General features: G+C 37.4%; 2 protein-coding genes across 2 annotated transcripts in view; both read right to left on the bottom strand.

Moving 5' to 3' along the window:
- Nucleotides 1–1,926, bottom strand: part of LOC117314596 — a 37,485-nt gene extending 35,559 nt beyond the window's left edge. The window contains exon 1 of the mRNA XM_033868662.1: nucleotides 1,743–1,926. Coding sequence (XP_033724553.1) covers nucleotides 1,743–1,926 — 184 coding nt within the window. The remainder of the gene's footprint in view (nucleotides 1–1,742) is intronic.
- Nucleotides 1,927–6,155: 4,229 nt separating this feature from the next.
- On the bottom strand, nucleotides 6,156–8,389 carry LOC117314852. Its single transcript, XM_033868971.1, has 4 exons — nucleotides 8,211–8,389; nucleotides 7,749–7,791; nucleotides 6,684–6,850; nucleotides 6,156–6,406 (listed from the first exon to the last, which is right to left on the bottom strand). Exons 1-4 carry the CDS (start codon nucleotides 8,287–8,289, stop codon nucleotides 6,210–6,212), a joined length of 486 nt encoding a protein of 161 aa, XP_033724862.1. The 5' UTR covers nucleotides 8,290–8,389; the 3' UTR covers nucleotides 6,156–6,209.
- Nucleotides 8,390–19,253: the final 10,864 nt, after the last annotated feature.

The following is a 19,253-nucleotide window of genomic DNA, read 5'->3' as shown; positions in this document are numbered from 1 at the left end:
CTGATAGTGTTGTCGAGGGATGACATAGTACTGAGTCAGAGGTGAGGTCTGATAGTGTTGTCGAGGGATGACATAGTACCGGAGCCAGAGGTGAGGTCTGAAAGTGTTGTCGAGGGATGACATAGTACCCGGGCCAGAGGTGAGGTCTGATAGTGTTGTCAATGGATGATATAGTCCCCGAGTTGGAGACGAGGTCTGATAGTGTTGTCGGGGGATGACATAGTACCCGAGCCAGAGGTGTGGTCTGATAATGTTGTCGAGGATGACATAGTGCCAGAGCCAGAGGTGAGGTCTGATAGTGTTGTCGAGGGATGGCATAGTACCCGAGCCAGAGGTGAGGTCTGATAGTGTTGTCAATGGATGATATAGTCCCCGAGTTGGAGACGAGGTCTGATAGTGTTGTCGGGGGATGACATAGTACCCGAGCCAGAGGTGTGGTCTGATAATGTTGTCGAGGATGACATAGTGCCAGAGCCAGAGGTGAGGTCTGATAGTGTTGTCGAGGATGACATAGTACCCGAGCCAGAGGCGAGGTCTGATAGTGTTGTCGAGGGATGACATAGTACCCGAGCCAGAGGTGAGGTCTGATAGTGTTGTCGAGGGACGGCATAGTACCCGAGCCAGAGGTGAGGTCTGATAGTGTTGTCGGGGGGATGACATAGTACCCGAGCCAGAGGTGAGGTCTGATAGTGTTGTCGAGGGAAGACATAGTACCCGAGCCAGAGGTGAGGTCTGATAGTGTTGTCGAGGGACGACATAGTACCCGAGCCAGAGGTGAGGTCTGAGAGTGTTGTCGAGGGATGGCATAGTACCCGAGCCAGAGGTGAGGTCTGATAGTGTTGTCGGGGATGACATAGTACCCAAGCCAGAGGTGAGGTCTGATAATGTTGTCGAGGGATGACATAGTACCAGAGCCAGAGGTAAGGTCTGAAAGTGTTGTCGAGGGATGGCATAGTACCCGAGCCAGAGGTAAGGTCTGAAAGTGTTGTCGAGGGATGACATAGTACCCGAGCCAGAGGTGAGGTCTGATAGTGTTGTCGAGGGATGACATAGTACCCGAGACAGAGGTGAGGTCTGATAGTGTTGTCGAGGGATGACATAGTACCCGAGCCAGAGACGAGGTCTGATAGTGTTGTCGAGGGATGACATAGTACCCGAGACAGAGGTGAGGTCTGATAGTGTTGTCGAGGGATGACATAGTACCCGAGCCAGAGACGAGGTCTGATAGTGTTGTCGAGGGATGACATAGTACCCGAGACAGAGGTGAGGTCTGATAGTGTTGTCGGGGGAAGGCATAGTTCCCGAGCCAGAGGCGAGGTCTGATAGTGTTGTCGAGGGATGACATAGTACCCGAGACAGAGGTGAGGTCTAATAGTGTTGTCGAGGGCAAGCATAGTACCCGAGCCAGAGACGAGGTCTGATAGTGTTGTCGAGGGATGACATAGTACCCGAGCCAGAGGTGAGGTCTGATAGTGTTGTCGAGGGATGACATAGTACCCGAGACAGAGGTGATGTCTGATAGTGTTGTCGGAGGATGACATAGTACATAAGCCAGAGGTGAAGTCTGATAGTGTTGTCGAGGGACGACATAGTACCCGAGCCAGAGGTGAGGTCTGATAGTGTTGTCGAGGAATGACATAGTCTCCATAGTACTGATCTGATGTAACGCTAAATCTAATGAATGTAACATTTTAATTCTTAAGTCAAGCATATCAAACTTATTAATTAGTAGGTGGTTATACCTGCTACTTTCCAGTTGTCGGCGTTAGCTGGTTGATAGCTGGACATACTACAGTCTGGATTATTAAGGTAGGGAGTCCAACCAAGTGTTTCCATCAACTTTGATATAAACAGATCACTCAACACTGCACCAGCTGCCTGTCCCTCATCTTGCAGCCATCGAGACAGGGAAAAATCTGGAACCATATAATTATTATGTAACCACGATGAAAGAATACTGCAATGTACTCAATCATGGCTTATAAAATGATTGGACACAGTTAACCAGTTGTTTTCCATGAGTTAATAACTGATGTTAACATTTTTTTTAATCAAGAAAAAAAGTTTTAATATAATAGTGCACAACAAATCAAAAATAGAACAGAATATGCGGCATTATCACGACCTAGTGGTATTTGTAAAGTGGAGTTATTCCCCTTGACTACCATTCAACTGATGGTAACGTAATGTTTCACATACCAGGAAATCCAATCGTCCAATCACAGCCAAGGATAGGGACATACGAATCTGACAGAATGACCTGCTGGAAGTCACATACGCCATCAGAGAGACAGACGCTGGCATTGAGGTTCAATACATACATCTTGGCGTCGGACAGAAGGCGAATCATGTAGCTGTGGAATAGGGAATGCAAAATCAGATCATTAGATTCCATGTTCCTAATAGACTTAAAAATCAAAAGTCAAGGTCACCCACTAGACCACCCACTACACTATGTCAAGCAAAGTTTGAATGCATGTCCAACATTCAATACACATTTATTGAATTTCACTCCTAAGTTTTTAAGTACTTACTCAATTTTCACAACACCCTTCAAGTAAAATGTCTTCCACTCTCCTGAAAATAAAATTTAAAAAAAATATATCAACCTATGAATTCAAATTGTCCACGAATGCCCTTAATCGCTGAAATATATGCCTGTAAAAATTAGATAGTTCAGATGACCAGATTAGCTTCAAACTGGAGGGAATTTCCCTCAAGACTAGTGGCTGGGAATTTGCTTGCAGAGCAAGAGGTCACCAGTTTGAACCCCAGCATGGGCAAGATATCTTAGATTAATACTTCTTAAAATCCCAATATTGCACCCTAAAACACCTTCCCTCAAATAAAGACTATCAGGAATATTTGTATACAGTACCCTCATATATCCTCAAACTCGGGCAAAGCACCTTCATGTCAATCTAACAGGAATTATATATTAATCTCAAACAGAACGCTAAATTAATTCCTATCTATATACAGTGTACCCTCGACCTATCGCCACCCGAATCTACCGCCACCCTGGCATACCGTCCACTACACCGTTAGAACGGATTTCCCTTCTATATAATTCCCTCGTTAAGTTCGCCACCCTCGCATACCGCCATCTGCCACATTCATAACAATACAAACGGCCCGAATCCCTATATATTACCCTCGACGATATCACCATCTTGGTCCGTTTTTTCTGTGATCGAGGAACTCTTTAGTGTTCTATTTATAGAATCAGGTTATTTCCTTTTTCACAGTAACTTAGTTATACGAAATGTGGCGATATAACGAGGGTAGACTGTATAGTAACTAAAAGAAAACCACATACAACGTATTCTCAAGTATGGCTAGACTCCCCCACTGAAACTGAAGTCTTCCTACTTACCCCAGTTGTAGTTGATCAGGTACTCAGTCAATCGAAATTTTTCAATTCCAATATCCAACTTGTTGTTGCAGGCATCCAGAAGAACGAACACGCGGAAAGTTTTTGGGATGAAAGGAGCGTCTATACAACAGTCGACACCAGTACAGTAATCGGGTACATGACAGGAAACCGGACCCGACAGTGATGGCATAGTCACGGGCTGTGGGCAAGCTGTAATCACAGAGGCACATATAGGACTTAATGTCAAAGACAAGGGTACCGAGCATTTACAAAAACCATTTTAAGGAAGAAGTATGTGGAATGAGGTTTGAAATATCTATTTATCATTTGCATGTCTGCATGAAAAATACTGTCCGAGTCAAAATTTGACATACGGTATATAGAAACTTATTTTCAATTATAATCCCATTAATATGAATGCATCACGTTTTATTTTACTGGTCTTCACATCATCATCATCATCTATAATACTCTATTGTACAGAAATAATAGCTTAGGGCTTTCATTGTCACTTTGGGTAATGTAAATTTCCCATTGGCCCTATCTAGTTAGAATTTGGGGAAATACAGAGGGCCGATTCCAACAAAGCATATATTTATAGGATGACTCCAGAAATAAAAAAGAAGTTCTATGTACAGTGGGTTCTGGAGAAAATGTGTATTACTTCACGATGCTGTTTTAATTAAATCACTTCTTTCAGTGGTTCTTGTTTGATAACCCTAGTTTGGTTTTGTATTGTTTAACACCATATCGACATGAAATTCATCTAAAGAAGGCCTCCCCTGTGTTTGTATTGTTTAACACCATATCGACAGTTCCATTCATCTAAAGGCCTCCCCTGTGTTTGTATTGTTTAACACCATATCGACAGTTCCATTCACCTAAAGAGGCTGCAGTATGTTAATGAAGCTAATTAGATACTTTCGTGAGATCAAGATTCTTCACACCGAGAGTAGATAACGTCTTACCAATATTCCAATGGTTGTCACTTGGGGAGTAATAAGGGGCTTCTGCCCTTACACAAGGAGAGTCGGACATATAGGTGGCCACACCTAACGCTTCAAAGACCTGGTCAGCAATCTGGCTCGAGATCTCTTCACCAATGGCCTGACCCTGCTCCCGGACAAAATCTTCCAAGCTGAAATCTGAGACACCCAAAGTGTTGTTATTTATAAATTAAACCAGAACTGTCTTTGTAGGACTATTGCACCACCCACACCACACTAAAACCGAAAGATTTGACAGACAGGTTTTCTTCAAAATATACACAACTGCACAAGGCTCTGATTTCTTACAAGAAAACTTACTTGCAATGGCAAAGGTGGCATCAAAGTTACAGAGAGGTTTTGGAATACGCTGCTGATCGAACATGGAGATGGACTCGGTGCAGTCGCCATTACTCTCAAAACAGACAGCGATCGACAAAGACAACAAGAATTCTTTTTCCTCCTTCAGGTCAAATATTTTGTACCTACAATTGAAAAAGTTCAATAAATATAATATCCTTATAATGACAGTATAGCTTTTGTTACCCACTCTCTATTTGAATAATAGTACTTTTTTATGTGACAACACAAAATCTAGCAATAATTGAGCTCTATTTTCTTTCAAGCTGAACATTTTTGCTAGTAATCATATTCCCAATTACTGTCACATGTCAGATAGACCAATCTGAAAAATAGCAATAACATCGACAGTCAAAATCCAAGTATGTCGTTTATCAGCCAAAATCCACAAGTCAGAAGACAACATATAGCTTGCTGAATGGGTTTTCAAATTCAGAACAGTTTTTCAAAGTAGGTCAAAGTCACTGTCAAGTTCAGCAGGTCTACAAATGTAGTACGGTCTTGTGACAAGGAACAAACATGTCAAATTCTATGACTTGTCCAGTGAGCTAAAACTGACTGCCAGTCATGATCAGCCATTTTGTTTTTTGTAATAGTCTCAAATTTAGATATGCACAAAATCTGAAGACAATTCTTCACTGAACACTGACTTGCATTACCTTGCAGATCTTAAATCGAAACTGACTTACGTTATTTTGAAGATTCCAACCAGCGTGAAGTATTCCTCTGTACCAAACGTGTAATCAAATAATAGAATCTCTCGGCTCAGCTTCTCTATACCAATCCTGAGGATGTAGTTACAGGCATCCAGCTCAACGTAGAAATGGACCGATTTACTGATCTCTTCCACATCCACACAACAGCTTACTCCCATACAGGTAGAGGTCACATGACATCGTAATCGTGACGGCAGAACAGGCAAGACGGGGATGTGACCACATTCTGAAACAGTAACTTGGACGCCTGCAAATCTTGATCTATAATTTTGTTCTCATGACAAAATAAAGCAAATGAATAGTTCAAGGAACATGAGGCCAACAGCATCAATGGTTTAAAATATCTTACTACAAGTCTTAGACTTGATATTCACACAACCATCAGTAAAATCCCACAAAGATACTGTTTGATTTAAAACAGAAGCAAATTATTATATACCGATGATTTACTATGAAAAATATCAAGTGATTATTATCAATTAACAATCTAAATATCTGATCAACACCCCAACTCAGCTACCTTGAATAATAAGTTTGTTCTCATGACAAGGAAAATATTAGTTGCAGGCAATAATGATGTCTTGCTCAAGAACACAACCACATAAACACAGACCAGTCTGTATATCAGCTTCCAGAGAAACAAAAACTGTCACGGGTAAGGAGAGACGACCACACACCTCAGATCTTCACCACAGGTTACATAGACAGATCCTCTGACTTTCTCTCAAGCTGTATGGTATTTACCAGGGTTATATATAGCTTACAATTCATTTAATAGAAAAGATTACCATCATTCCACCCATTAGAGGATGAAGCTGCTGCAAATGGCGAGCTGCTATGAGAACATGGTACATCCAGTAAGTATGCAGCGAGTCCAGTGGCCTCAAGTAATTGGTCGAGAAGAAATCCGGACAGTGTTGTCCCCGAGGGTAATCCTAGGCTATTTACGTAGCTATCCAGGGAAAAATCTGGTGACAAAAAAGTCATAGATAATTAATTTGTTAACTTAAGCTGTTTCACCAACTGTATCTCAACCAATTTTTTTTTACATTTTTTTTTTGCATTTTTTTTTTTTTTCAATTTTTTTCTAATCATATACAATCAACCCCAGCTTTCTATTTAAGGCAAAAATGAACCAAGGACACTTCCAATCTGGTTTTCAGATTTTAGATTATATTCCATCAAAGACAACCATATTTATAATTGTGATAGAAAAGCTAATAAGTATTCGTTTTTGTACTGTACCTGGGATTCGAAACCCTGAATTCCAATCACAGAACAACTTGGTCAGCTTAAAGTCCTCAAATATTTGTAACGAGATGAGACAGTCAGCAGCAGCTTGTTCAAAACAGACACTTAGGTTCATATTCACCATGTACTTCTTCTCCCCTTCCAGGTTTATCAGGGTAAAACTGTAAACAGAAATCATTTATTGATTGTAAAATCTGTCAATATTATCACACATTTATTCATTCTAAAATCTGTAAACATCATCATACATTTATTTATTTCAATATCTCTAAACATCATCATACATTTATTCATTCTGAAAATTGTAAACATCATCACACATTTATTTATTCCAAAGTCTGTAACGGTCATTTTCTAGATGTACTGCCCCACCAACAGTAAGGGTTATTTTGAGGCAGGATTCTTCTTTTTTTAACTCCGGTAAATATGAATATGGTTCAAGGTCATTTCTTATTGCACACTTCACTTTGTCAGGGGTCATGCTAGGAACCTACAAGCAAATATCTGGATTCTAGTGCTTTTGTTAATCAGAAGTTGAGTGGTTTAAAATATTTTATCCATGTGACCTTGAATATAAGTCAAGGTCATTCATTTTCTTGATCCTTGCTGGAGGTCATCCCTAAAACCAACTAGCTGAATATCTTTATTCAATACTTTTGGGTTAATCAGAAAAAGTTAGAGCTTTTTAACGTAAAAGATTCCAGTGACATTTATAGGTCAAGGCCATTTCTTTACACAAACTTAGTGGGGCTACACCAGGAACCTTCTAGCTTAATATGATTCTTGGCCTTTTGGTTTTTAAGAAGAAGTTGTTAAATGAAAAATTGACACTGGACAGATGAAGGATGATGCACTTCAGCAATTCCCTGTGGGGAGGTGAACTAACAATCACTCAAGACGCCATCAGCCATCATTACTATGAAATATAATGATTTACCTACACAGTAGGAATCACCCAGTGAATATTTTCCCATGAATGGTTAAGATAAATTTGTCATTATTTACGGCAAAGATAATGAAAGGCGGTAAAAATATCTTAATATAAAACACTGTACTTACTCAACTCTGATCACTCCTTTGAGATAAAACTGTTCCTGTTTGCCTACAAAATATGATATGGCGTCATCATCAATTATTAAAGTCATTGATGGTGAAAATTCTTATTTGTTATATGATATAAATGATCAGATTTAAAGTACTTAGGGGGATTCAAGACATTTTGATTCAAATTTGATAATACAAATATTTAAAAGAGCAAAATATGTCACTGATATACAGGTTATTTTTATATAATTTTTTTTCTCAAAATCACAGTACAATTCAGATGTATCAGAAAAAAGTTTCAGCTTCTTTTTCTCTCAAATTTAATTAACTGAAAATTTGTTAACATTTAGACACAAGGTTTAATTTTGCTGTTAATTTTCTGCACTACTATTTGTGATGTCAAAATCAAAAATAAATAATTATGTGATTTATCTTAAGGAGTTATGATATCAACAGTTTAACATCAAATATACCTACCATATTCATAGTTAAACAGCGACACATTGAAGCGAAAGTTATCGATGCCGACGCTTAGTTGATTATTGCAGGCATCCATGAGGACATACGCATTGAAGGATCTACCTATAGGCCCAACCTCCACACAACAATCCACACCGGTACAGTAGTCGGGGATATGACAGGTTACCGGGCCCCGAATCCTTGGCAACGTCAGGTTCACTGGACAGTCTATTGTAATATAAAAATAAAATCTTTATCTTATATATCAATGTTTTCCTTTGGTAAAATACATTTCAAATCATGTTAACACCCGACAGTCTACCATAATATAGAAATTAAAATTTTCATTTTACAATAAATTCTTTTTAAGTGGTTAAAATTAAACATTCCAATCCAAGCCAACATCTAAGAAATGGCAAGTAGAAAAAATATTGAAGATCCAGTTACTTCATCACATTTAAACACAAGTTACATACAACAAGAACTGGATTGGTCTGGGCCATCTTATATTTAGATTTCAGTTTTTCGTCTCCTAAAAATAAAAACTTTAGGCCTCCAGCATCAGCGACAAGTCTCAGAAGGACAAAACAGCTGTATGATGCAGTTTTAATCATTTTTAGATTTTACTGATCAAACACTCAATTTGTTATTGAAAGGTGCTGATATCTTATGTCTCTTTTGCCTAATTATTTGAATCATTATTGACAAAATTGGGTGTTTTTTTTATATTGGGTGGTTTTTTTTTATATGACTATTGCTAAACTACTAGCTCAATAAGACAACATGTCCACTATAACTTTGAACTATACATACCTGAGTTCCAGCCATTCTCGTCACCAATGTAATGGCCGACTTGACGGTCACACTGTGTTGAATAAAGGAAGGGCAAGACCCCTAACTCCTCCAACAACTTATCGGCCAGAGCCGTCGTGAGACTTTTCCCTAAATCCAGGCCTTTATCAGTCATCCAGTCCTTCAGTGAGAAATCTACAACAAAACTCTTCCTTCAGTTCCACACCTTTGTCGAGATGTACCCATTGTTTTAAATAAAAGCAAAGTGAGAGGTATAAGGTACTTAATAAGTAAATATGGACTCAATCTATCCTGATGTTTGTTCATGAAACATCCTGAACACAATCTATTTCAAAAGTGGTAAAGTTTGACCTTTCACCTTGACCAATGACCACCAAAATATAGTCAGTATGGTGGTGCAGTGTTAGGGTATGAATATGAACTAAATCTATCCAGATGTTCATAATCTTAGACTAGTACACAAGCACTTGTATTGCTGAAAGCATGCATACCTGCAGACACATGGAAAAAGTGATTTATATTATGTAACACCCTTTCCCTTTTTACAAGGAGAGAAGGGAGGGGGGTAAATAAAAGAGGTCATTTAGGTCAACATGCCAATATTTACGTTTGTCTTTTTCTGATTTTACCATACTGACATTTGTGAATGTAGGTCAAGGTCAGAGAATATATGATAGCTCTTCACATTAACAAGCTACAGGACAATCATACTGAACTCTGATGATGTAGCCAACCAAAGTTAAGAAAAGAAATTACCTTGTTTAGAGTAGACCTAGTTTTGTTTTTTATTTCATTTGAATGTGTACTTTTTCTGGAGGTTGAAGGGGAAGAATTCTGACTTGTAAACGGAAATTCAACCTTTAAAACTTTTAAAGCAACATTTAAGTAAATAATGTAAACAACAATATTCATCGCTTAACAGTATCATTTTAATTTTAAATATGTTATTAGGTTGGGTTTTTTTTTAAAGTTATTCCATTGAAACAAATTTTACATATCATGAAACTGAATAAAGCTAAATAAAATTAATTACTTGGTTCTCAGACCGACCAACTTTCAAAAAAAAAAGAAAAGAAGTGAGGGCATGTTTTTTTATTTCTATTTTTCAAAAAATCAATATGCATTGTCATAAAACAGCTTCAAACTGTGGAAAACAATAATTATTATAATCAGGCAGACTCTCTTTTTTATTAAAAAATTATGTGAGATGAAGATCGAGGGCTTTCCCTTTTTTTACTTCAAAACAGGCGAGGGCCTGAGAGTCAAGTAAATTTGTTTTTCCTATTTTGTCATAGGAAGACGGGCTAGTGTTACATCAACTCTCGTCTAAAACCTGAACAATTCTGGTCCAATATGACTCTAATTGTCAACAGGCTGTAAACAATACACAATCATATCCTGTTGTCTATAAGAAAAAGAAAAACAATTTTAAAGGTATAGGAGAAGAACTGACCTTGCGGCAGTGGTGAGTTGAGGTCACACAGAACTTGCTGTAGTTTTGTATGCTGGAATATCGTCTGAGTGAAGTCACACGTACCACCAGAATCGGGGTTAAAACAAACACTGACATCAAGATCAACCAAAAACTTCTTGGCCTCGGGAAGTGGTATGATACTGAAACTATACAACATACATTAATGATAAGTTACTGATGTTTTGCAATGATGTATATTTCAGTCAGTTAATGATATTGAAATACCAAATCTTATTTACTTTCTGTTTTTGACAAATCAAGGACAACCTGGATATATTAGCAATGACAATTGTGTTGTTGACCCTGTGTATACACCAGTGCTATTTTAAGTGAGTACCCTACTTTTCAAAGGAATGTTAAACTCATTGACCCCTGTGACATTGATAATAGGTCAAGATTATTTATATTACACTCTGCCCTAGTTACCTGCTGGCAAAATATCAGTCCTCTGGAACTTGAGATGAAACATTAAACATAATCGCCCCATGAACTTAAAATAGGCCAAGGTCATCCATATGATTAAAATTGAATGTACTCTACACAAGGTACTTTCTCGCCAAATAGCCATGATGTACAGATAGACAGGCGGCCACTCCTGCACCATAACATACCAAGCTCACTCAAATCATGCTATGTAAGCTTAAAATCAAACGGTCAAAACCAGACACTTAGTACCTAATATTCGGCCATATGCACATTAACTTACGTGATTTGTATGTTCTTTAAGTTGACAGTCTCCAGTTTACCTATCAAACAAAATGAGTGTCTCATTATAAAACACATTTCTGTTTAAGCATAAAAAATATAAAAGTTTTATTGGCCATGATTTATTTACAAGGGTCTGACCATGATTTACAGGGATCATTATAAACATATTATTGACCATGATTTATAATTATTTACAAACATTTTGACAACCAAGATTAACTGAGCCCCACTCGATTTGCACTCTTCTCCTTCTAGAATATATCTTCCGGTCACTCGATTTGTAGCTCTTCTGCTTCTAGAAGGTCTTCTTCCTCTTCTATCTCGAAACTGGAAGATTTATCTTCCAAGATGGCAGCGACCATGTTTAAGTGTGCGAGTGATGAGTTTCACTAGAGAAGGAGTATCATAGTGTTTCAGAAAATTTAAAAACTTGTTTGTTTTGGGTTATGTTCTCCCGGTTTACTCAATTTACATATAACGGAATGTGATCTTATTAGAAGGTTTCTCTCCCGAGAAGAGTGCAAATCAAGTGGGGCTCAGGGGTCATTAAAAAGATTTAAGGGCTGGAGTCATTGGAAAGTCACGATCATCCCAGAATGCTTTCTGTTCTAAAAAACTTTTAGATGTTTTTACAGATTGACTAATCTGTTTTTAAAGGACATTTTCAATGAAGCCATCATAACTACATCATTCAATAACCAAGATTTTCTACGTTAGAAAACAATCGTATAAAATCACTCACCCCATTCATAATTTATAATAGGGACAGTAAAGCCAAACTTCTCGATGCCACCACGAATTTCATAGTTACACGTGTCAACTATGAGATAGAAATTTAGTGCTATGCTGAAATATGGGTTGGTGTACTCCAGGCAGCAATCGATACCAGAGCAGTAGTCGGGGATGGCACAAGTGATTGGGTAGGCTGAGATATCAGGCAAATCCAGGAAACTCTGTCCGCAGTCTGTTTGAAAGAAATAATATCATGATAAATAGTTCAATTATATAAATTCTCAATATTTACATTTATTGTTGGCAAACAATATACATGATCTTTCAATGTGAATCTTAAGTTCACAGTCTCTCTTCTTATTTACACATCTCTGGTCTGTGGCAACATTCTATAAATATCCATTTAGTATGTGTAAATCTATGACAGAAAGAAATATGCACGAAATAATGTCTTCGTTATTTTACAGAACAGGAAAAAAACTAAACCTTAATTTTGGTTAGATCTAAGATGCATATAAGTATCTAAACTATTCCCCCCACCCAATACATTCTTCCTGAATTCCATCACATCACCACAGCAGCCATTTGTCTGGATCTGGCGTCCTATCACAGATAACAAGCCTACTGGGTATTGCTATATAAACTCATGTTCCCTACCAGCCCCTGCTAAAAATAGCAAGTGAACTTCACCTTGATCCAAAAACCTAATGAACTATGAAGGGTAGATAACTCACTGTCATTCCAGCCATTGGAACTGGGCCAATAGGTAGGCGAGGAGCGATTACAGGGATTTTCATTCATGAACACATCCAGACCTAGCTGTGACAGAAGTAGATTCAGTGCTGCGTCCGACAATCTCTGACTCAGGTTCTGGTGTAGATTCGACATCCAATCTTTCACATCAAAATCTGAATCAAAACAGTTTAAAATTGAAATGCATGCAATTACACTACAATGTAAAAGAAAAACTTGGGTATCAGTATACACTACCACAGTTGTTTCCATAGTGACCCACCCTGTACACCTTTCACTGGAAGTGATTTTTAGGCTGTGACCTTTAACCTTTTAGGGTTGTTTTTTTTTTTAAATGACTATCAACTATCTTGTTTTGTTTCTATAGTACCTCACCCTATAGACCTTTCATTCAAGATACTATAATCTAACTCTGTGACCTTTAACCTTTTTAATATAATTTAACCCTGTGACCTTTAATCTTATTTAATATAATTTAACCCTGTGAACTTTAATCTTATTTATTATAATTTAACCCTGTGACATTTAACCATATTAAGTGTTTTAACTTGTGATTTTGATGCTTTATTGGGAAAATAATTAAAGAGTTTTTATGATGCTGTTTCTCTCTATCTATGTGACTCACCCTGTAGACTAAGAGTGGCATTGATGTCACACAGAATCTGAGGCACTTCTGTACTCTCCAGGACTGGGATTTCAAACAGACAGTCGCTGGTATCCTGGCTGGGACAGAATGCCAAGGTCATGTCAATAATGAAGATCTTCCTGTTGGGTGGTTTCTCAAGCCTCCACCTGTCAACAATGGCAAAAAATGGTTAGATGTACATCTAATTTAAAAGTAACATAATAGTTTGGAGGAAAGGAAAATATTGTTCTATACTGTATTTTAAAGAGGAGACGATACAATCCGAGTCAGGATATGGTTTTGGTGTAGATAGGTTTTTAGTACAAATGTATATTTTAATTTTTTTTTTTTTTTTTTTTGAAGATCATGTATACAACCTATCAATGTCCCACACTCCCATGCCAATGGACTTATTCCCAAAAATGTTAAAAACATACTTCAATGAAACATTATAACCTGACAATTATTCTGGACAAATGTATACCAAGCGTTGTACAATAATATGTTAGCCAGAAAGTGCAGGAAAGCTAAAATTCAGCATCCTAAATCATTTATTGACTGATAATGGACCTAAAGACCAATTCTCAAGTGTGATGGATATGGAGAAATGGATATAACTTAACAATAAATGCTATTCAGAGGGGAAACAAATTACAGCTGAACCTCGTTAATGCAAAATCAGTTGGGTCATGAAAAAACTTAAAAAGATATCCCGAGTATTGGAGTTCAACTGATTATTTTAAACAGAATTTTTACCTTTACAATTACAATAACCTATGACCTATGACCTATATTTTTGCTTAAAAGTTAGCAGGTTCTTTGAGCTGTGTTTGAGATAACAGAATTTGGCTGCATGTGAATATACTTTTGTTAATTTTTTTTTGTATATCACAACCTTTATTGAATTTTATGCATGATATACTAATTTTTATGAAGTTGTATTATACTTACATAATAATGACGGTATCCTCAATATTGATGGTTTCCAGTTTCCCTATTGAAAAGGAAAAAACACAATAAATTTAATTCATGCATTACATGACATGAAATGAAATAATGTAAAGTTGATATTTTCAAAGGTTAATTTTTTTCGTTAATTTTCAGGAGAGCGTATAAGTCCCCAAAACTTAATATAAAATATCTATTGAAATAAATTATTGCCTGTCGCAAAATTTCCACGCAACATACATCTAACAATAATATATTTTTCTTTATTTAATCTAATACAGGTAAGACCATGACAATTTCAAACATAAAAAAGACTAGAAATTATCTGTAAGAGATAAATGCCACCGCTTCCACTTGACACCCTGAAACAAAGTTTGATGAGGATTGCATCAGCAGTTCCTGAGATTAGCTAGGTACAGTGCATGGCGACAAGATGGGACCAGAAGCGACGCTAAGCGAGGGGAGGGGATAGGATGAGACTGGACAGGACAGACAAGGGTAACACTATATGCCCCCCCCCCCCCCCCCCCCCCAAAATTTCATGGAGGAGGCATAAACTCATTTCATTCACAGTTTTAATATGAAATTATTATTTCTTTAAATGTAGTATAAATTTTAATGCAAAATTAACAAAATTGTGTAAATATTGATCCAATTCCTGGTCACTCTCAATAACAATACCACAAATATGGTTTCAAGGGGACTTCATACTATAAACATTTCATAATTCATAAAAATCAATAACATTAGATTAAAATACTTGCCAAATTCGTAATCGAGAAGTTGAACCTCAAACGTCATTGATTCGATGCCACCTGAGAGTGTGTAGTTACACATGTCTATATCGAGGAAGAACTCGAAGGAAAGACCGGTGACCTTGTTATCCTTAGCACAGCAGTAGATAGCTGAGCAGCGGTCCGGAATGTGGCACTTAGCCTGGTCAGGAAGACTTGGCATTTTTGTAATTCCGAGAGGACATTCTGTAATGGATGCATACAAACTTAATGGAGAGACATGTGTGTTTATGAAGCTGATGGAAATCAGTCAAAAATAGTACCTGTCGAGTGACGAAACTGAAAAAATATTCCCATGTCTGTCAAAAACGACTTCATATTATGTAAAGTCAAAAAACGGAACACTCTTCTGGAGAAAACTGAATCTGTTACAGATATCAATACCTTTAAGAAAAGAATTGTTAACCTTTGGCAAAATGAAGAGCTAATTATACTGATAGCAACAAATTTTAACTTAACATTTTACAATTGATGTTCGAGTCCAGTGGGCACTACTGTAAAAATGCCAATGAAGAAGCAATGAAAAACCAAAAATCATGAATATGTCAATTTTCATGGCCATCAAAATCCGAAGTGTCCATAAAAATGCTATAGAAAAGGCCATGAAATCTTCACTGCATGAATTTCAATGTTATTAGAAGTCATGGCCATGAATTTTTTCAGCTGTTAAAATATGTGAAAATCATGGCCACAGAATTGATTTTCATAGCAAAATCATCACTCTTATTATATGGGATCATGAAAAATATTTAAACAGGATTTCATGGCAGGTTTTCATGGGCTAATGGGAATTCCATGGTAATTTCTTTTTTATGGAATAAAGTACTACCAGGTCGAGAACCTTTATCGGATCCTGTAATGAAAACTAACTTTAGGTCCACACATTATCAGTGTTAAATTGGCAAAAAATCAACAAAATACAAAAATACAAGACATGATGTTTAAGGTGAATACTTGTAGATGCTAGTTTGTATGGCATCGACCCTTACGGTTGTTCCAGCCGCTGTCAGATGAGGGAGTGTAATGGCCCCTCGTTGGGTCACAGGGTTCATCCTTGAAGAAGTCTTCAAGTCCCAATGCCTTCAGTGTGATGTCTAAGGCAGCCTTACTCATCACCTCGCCTACCTCCTGTCTCAGTTCAGCAGTGAAGTTATTGAAGTTGAACGCTGAAAGTGAAGAAAACATGTGATTATTACTCTCCAGATATAATCCTATCAAAAGTGTATCAAAGAGGAAGACCATCAACCACAGCTGCAAGTTCCTAATCTCAAGTCACTTACCATCTATCATGTAAAACATTTATTTTACAATAATCATACACCAATTTATATAAATCACTCTTGATGGCCGGAATGGAAGCATGGAAGCAGTCTTACTGTGGGAGGAAACTAAAGTATCCAGAGGAAATCCATGTGGTCGGACAGGTGACCATATAGCTCGTTCTAATTAAGTTACGTCACCATTTTATTACCTCGTGATAGATTAGCTAAGGTCCTGGCATCACAGGGAAGCTCCGCTGCCTTCAAGAGTTCCAGAGAGTTTCCGTCAGGGATACAGAAATCCTCCCCATCAAGTGGGAAACACATGGTCAATCCCAGGTCTATCAATAGGGATGTCTTGTCACGATTACGATCAAGGTTGTATCTGTAAAATTTTGCCTTATGTATTTGTTAAGTTTCAACACAAGACCTTACAGTAATGAGATCAAAAACAGTTTTCAATAAGGTTTGTTTTAAAAGATAAATAAATTTTCAGACAAGACAATTCAGCAAATCACATTTCCACCATTGAAGATGATATTATATGCCAAGAATGGACACACTTTTTCTATGATATAAGTAAAAGTTAAAAACATAGGTCAGTGACCCTCTGTTGGTACACAACACACCATCTCACCTCGGTGAATCCATGCTCAAAAATTTAGAGTTCCAATTACCTCTGTTACATACCCAATCAGTTCTGTAAGGCTCAAAACATAATTCACAAAAATGGAATACAATGACACTTGTAACAGTGTATCTATACTGTGGAAAGATGACTTACGTGATTTGAATGGGAGGCTGATCACCTGATCCAATGGCAATAACACCAGGCGTACCTGTAACAGATAGCTCAAAGTAAGAACTTGTGGACATTGTGGTACACTAATAGGGTACACCTCTCCACAAAGTGACCATACAAGGGGCCAAAGTACATAAGGTCCATCTCTCCACAAGGTGGCCATACAAGGGACCATATACCACATAAGGTCCATCTGTCTATAAAGTGGCCATACAAGGGGCCAAAGTACATAAGGTCCATCTCTCCACAAGGTGGCCATACAAGGGACCATATACCACATAAGGTCCATCTGTCTATAAAGTGGCCATACAAGGGGCCAAAGTACATAAGGTCCATTTCTCCACAAGGTGACCATACAAGGGACCATATACTACATCAGATCCATCTTTCTACAAGGTGGCCATACAAGGGAACATATACTAAATCAGATTTCAACAGCTTAACTTCCATAACTTTATGATTTTCCTTAACAAAGTTTCTATAGGGAAGCATTATTTGATTTAAGGAAATTTTACGAGTTACTAGGAACTTTCCTTAACTTTGGCAATTCTTTACCATAAAAAAAATCAGCTAACTAAAGGAAGTTTGATGAAATAGGGGCCAGCTAGGTCCTATATAACTATATAATGTTGCCATATTAGATATATGAAAAATAATTAAATCACTTCAAAATGTTCCTTTTAAAAGACTGTACACGAAATGTTTTATCCTGGGGATTTAAAAATCATACCATTATTCACAATTTCCAGAATAAGCTTCTTTTTTCCAATCTCACAGTGAATTTTATAAAGAAGAACTTTCACAATTTTACAATCTTAAAGAAGAAATCTTTAAATAACAAAAAAGAATTTTCTCAATCTTAGATTTCACAAAAAACACCTGTAGTATTTAATGAAGATGTTGCATTACATTCTTTTACATATTTCAGTTTTAATTGATCATTATATTAAACTGTTAAAGACAAAGTGAGCAGGCCATATAAATAAACTTCAACTCCCTTCATTGATAAAACAATTTTGTCCACAGGTCCATAAGATATCTGTTAAGCCAGCTTATTATTCTGAAAGTGGTCAAGTGCCACCTTGCACTCTTTTAAAACTCTACTTTTGAACCAGATGTAGAACTTGATGGTATAATGTTACGGGGCACATATGAACATCATTTGTCTCAGGGTTCCTTGTACAGAAGCTGTGAATAGACACACAAAGTATACCTACATCCCCTTTACTAAGATCACCACCGACCAGTACAGAGGAACTTACCCCATTCATATGAACATCATTTGTCTCGGGGTCCTTGTACAGAAGCTGTGCATGGACATACAAAGTATCCCTACATCCCCTTTACTAAGATTACCACCGACCAGTACAGAGGAACTTACCCCATTCATATGTCAAGAGCTGGGTCTTGTGCTGGTAAGTTCCAAACTTAACATCCATCGCGAGGTCGCAGGGCTGAACTATGAAGTGGAAAGGAACATTGAGGTCCACTTGGACTTCCCCTAGCGGTACTGTGAAGCTAAGATCCAGGCAACACTGTATCCCAAAACAGTCGTTTGTCATCTCACAACGAAACATGCTCTTGATGTTTTCGGGCAGGTGTTGTGTGGGGTCAAAGGTCACAGGACAATCTGGAAAAATATTAGAATTCCAACAACTTGAAGCCAATGTTCTCTGCAATGCTGTTTTAATAGTATGTGAATAAACAAGTAACACCAACGTCCTTTCAAATAAAATTTCAAAATCAGCAATCCATTTTTCATCGGAAGATCATAGAAAATTTTCAGATCAACTGTATAGCAACAGTTTTGAAAACGTTTTCACACAGTTAGCAATAATTGGAAGTAAAGATCAATATATATGTGTTGGTTTGACTTCAGCCATTGATTATCTTTATAAGGTTGTTATAAATGCCGCACTGACTTACCTGTAGGACCAGTTGCCAGCACACAGGGTCCGTCCACAAACACTTGCTGTAATCAGAGTAAAAACAAATTAAAGAATGTTCTAACTGGAGACATTAAGAAAATTGACATCTAAATATTCATAACAAGAGATCCCAGAGGGATCTTCGCACCCACCACTGAATGATCTTTATTGGTTCTATGTCAGACTGATCTTCTCTCTACTTTTCCCTTCTTTATTTTCTCCCTC

The sequence above is a fragment of the Pecten maximus genome, chromosome 16 (genome assembly GCF_902652985.1).
Source record: "Pecten maximus chromosome 16, xPecMax1.1, whole genome shotgun sequence".
Lineage (NCBI taxonomy): Eukaryota > Metazoa > Mollusca > Bivalvia > Pectinida > Pectinidae > Pecten > Pecten maximus.
The sequence above is the reverse complement of the archived record's forward strand: the minus strand, read 5'-3'. Positions and strand labels throughout refer to the sequence as shown.

Excerpts from the sequence above, each read along its gene's own strand:
- LOC117314852 (XM_033868971.1), bottom strand. The coding sequence starts at position 8,289 with ATGGATGCCTGCAATAATCAACTAAGCGTCGGCATCGATAACTTTCGC. Across the intron at positions 7,792-8,210 it reads GCTGTTTAACTATGAATATG|GCAAACAGGAACAGTTTTAT; the intron begins GTAGGTATATTT and ends CATATTTTGTAG. Across the intron at positions 6,407-6,683 it reads TTCAGGGTTTCGAATCCCAG|ATTTTTCCCTGGATAGCTAC; the intron begins GTACAGTACAAA and ends TTTTGTCACCAG.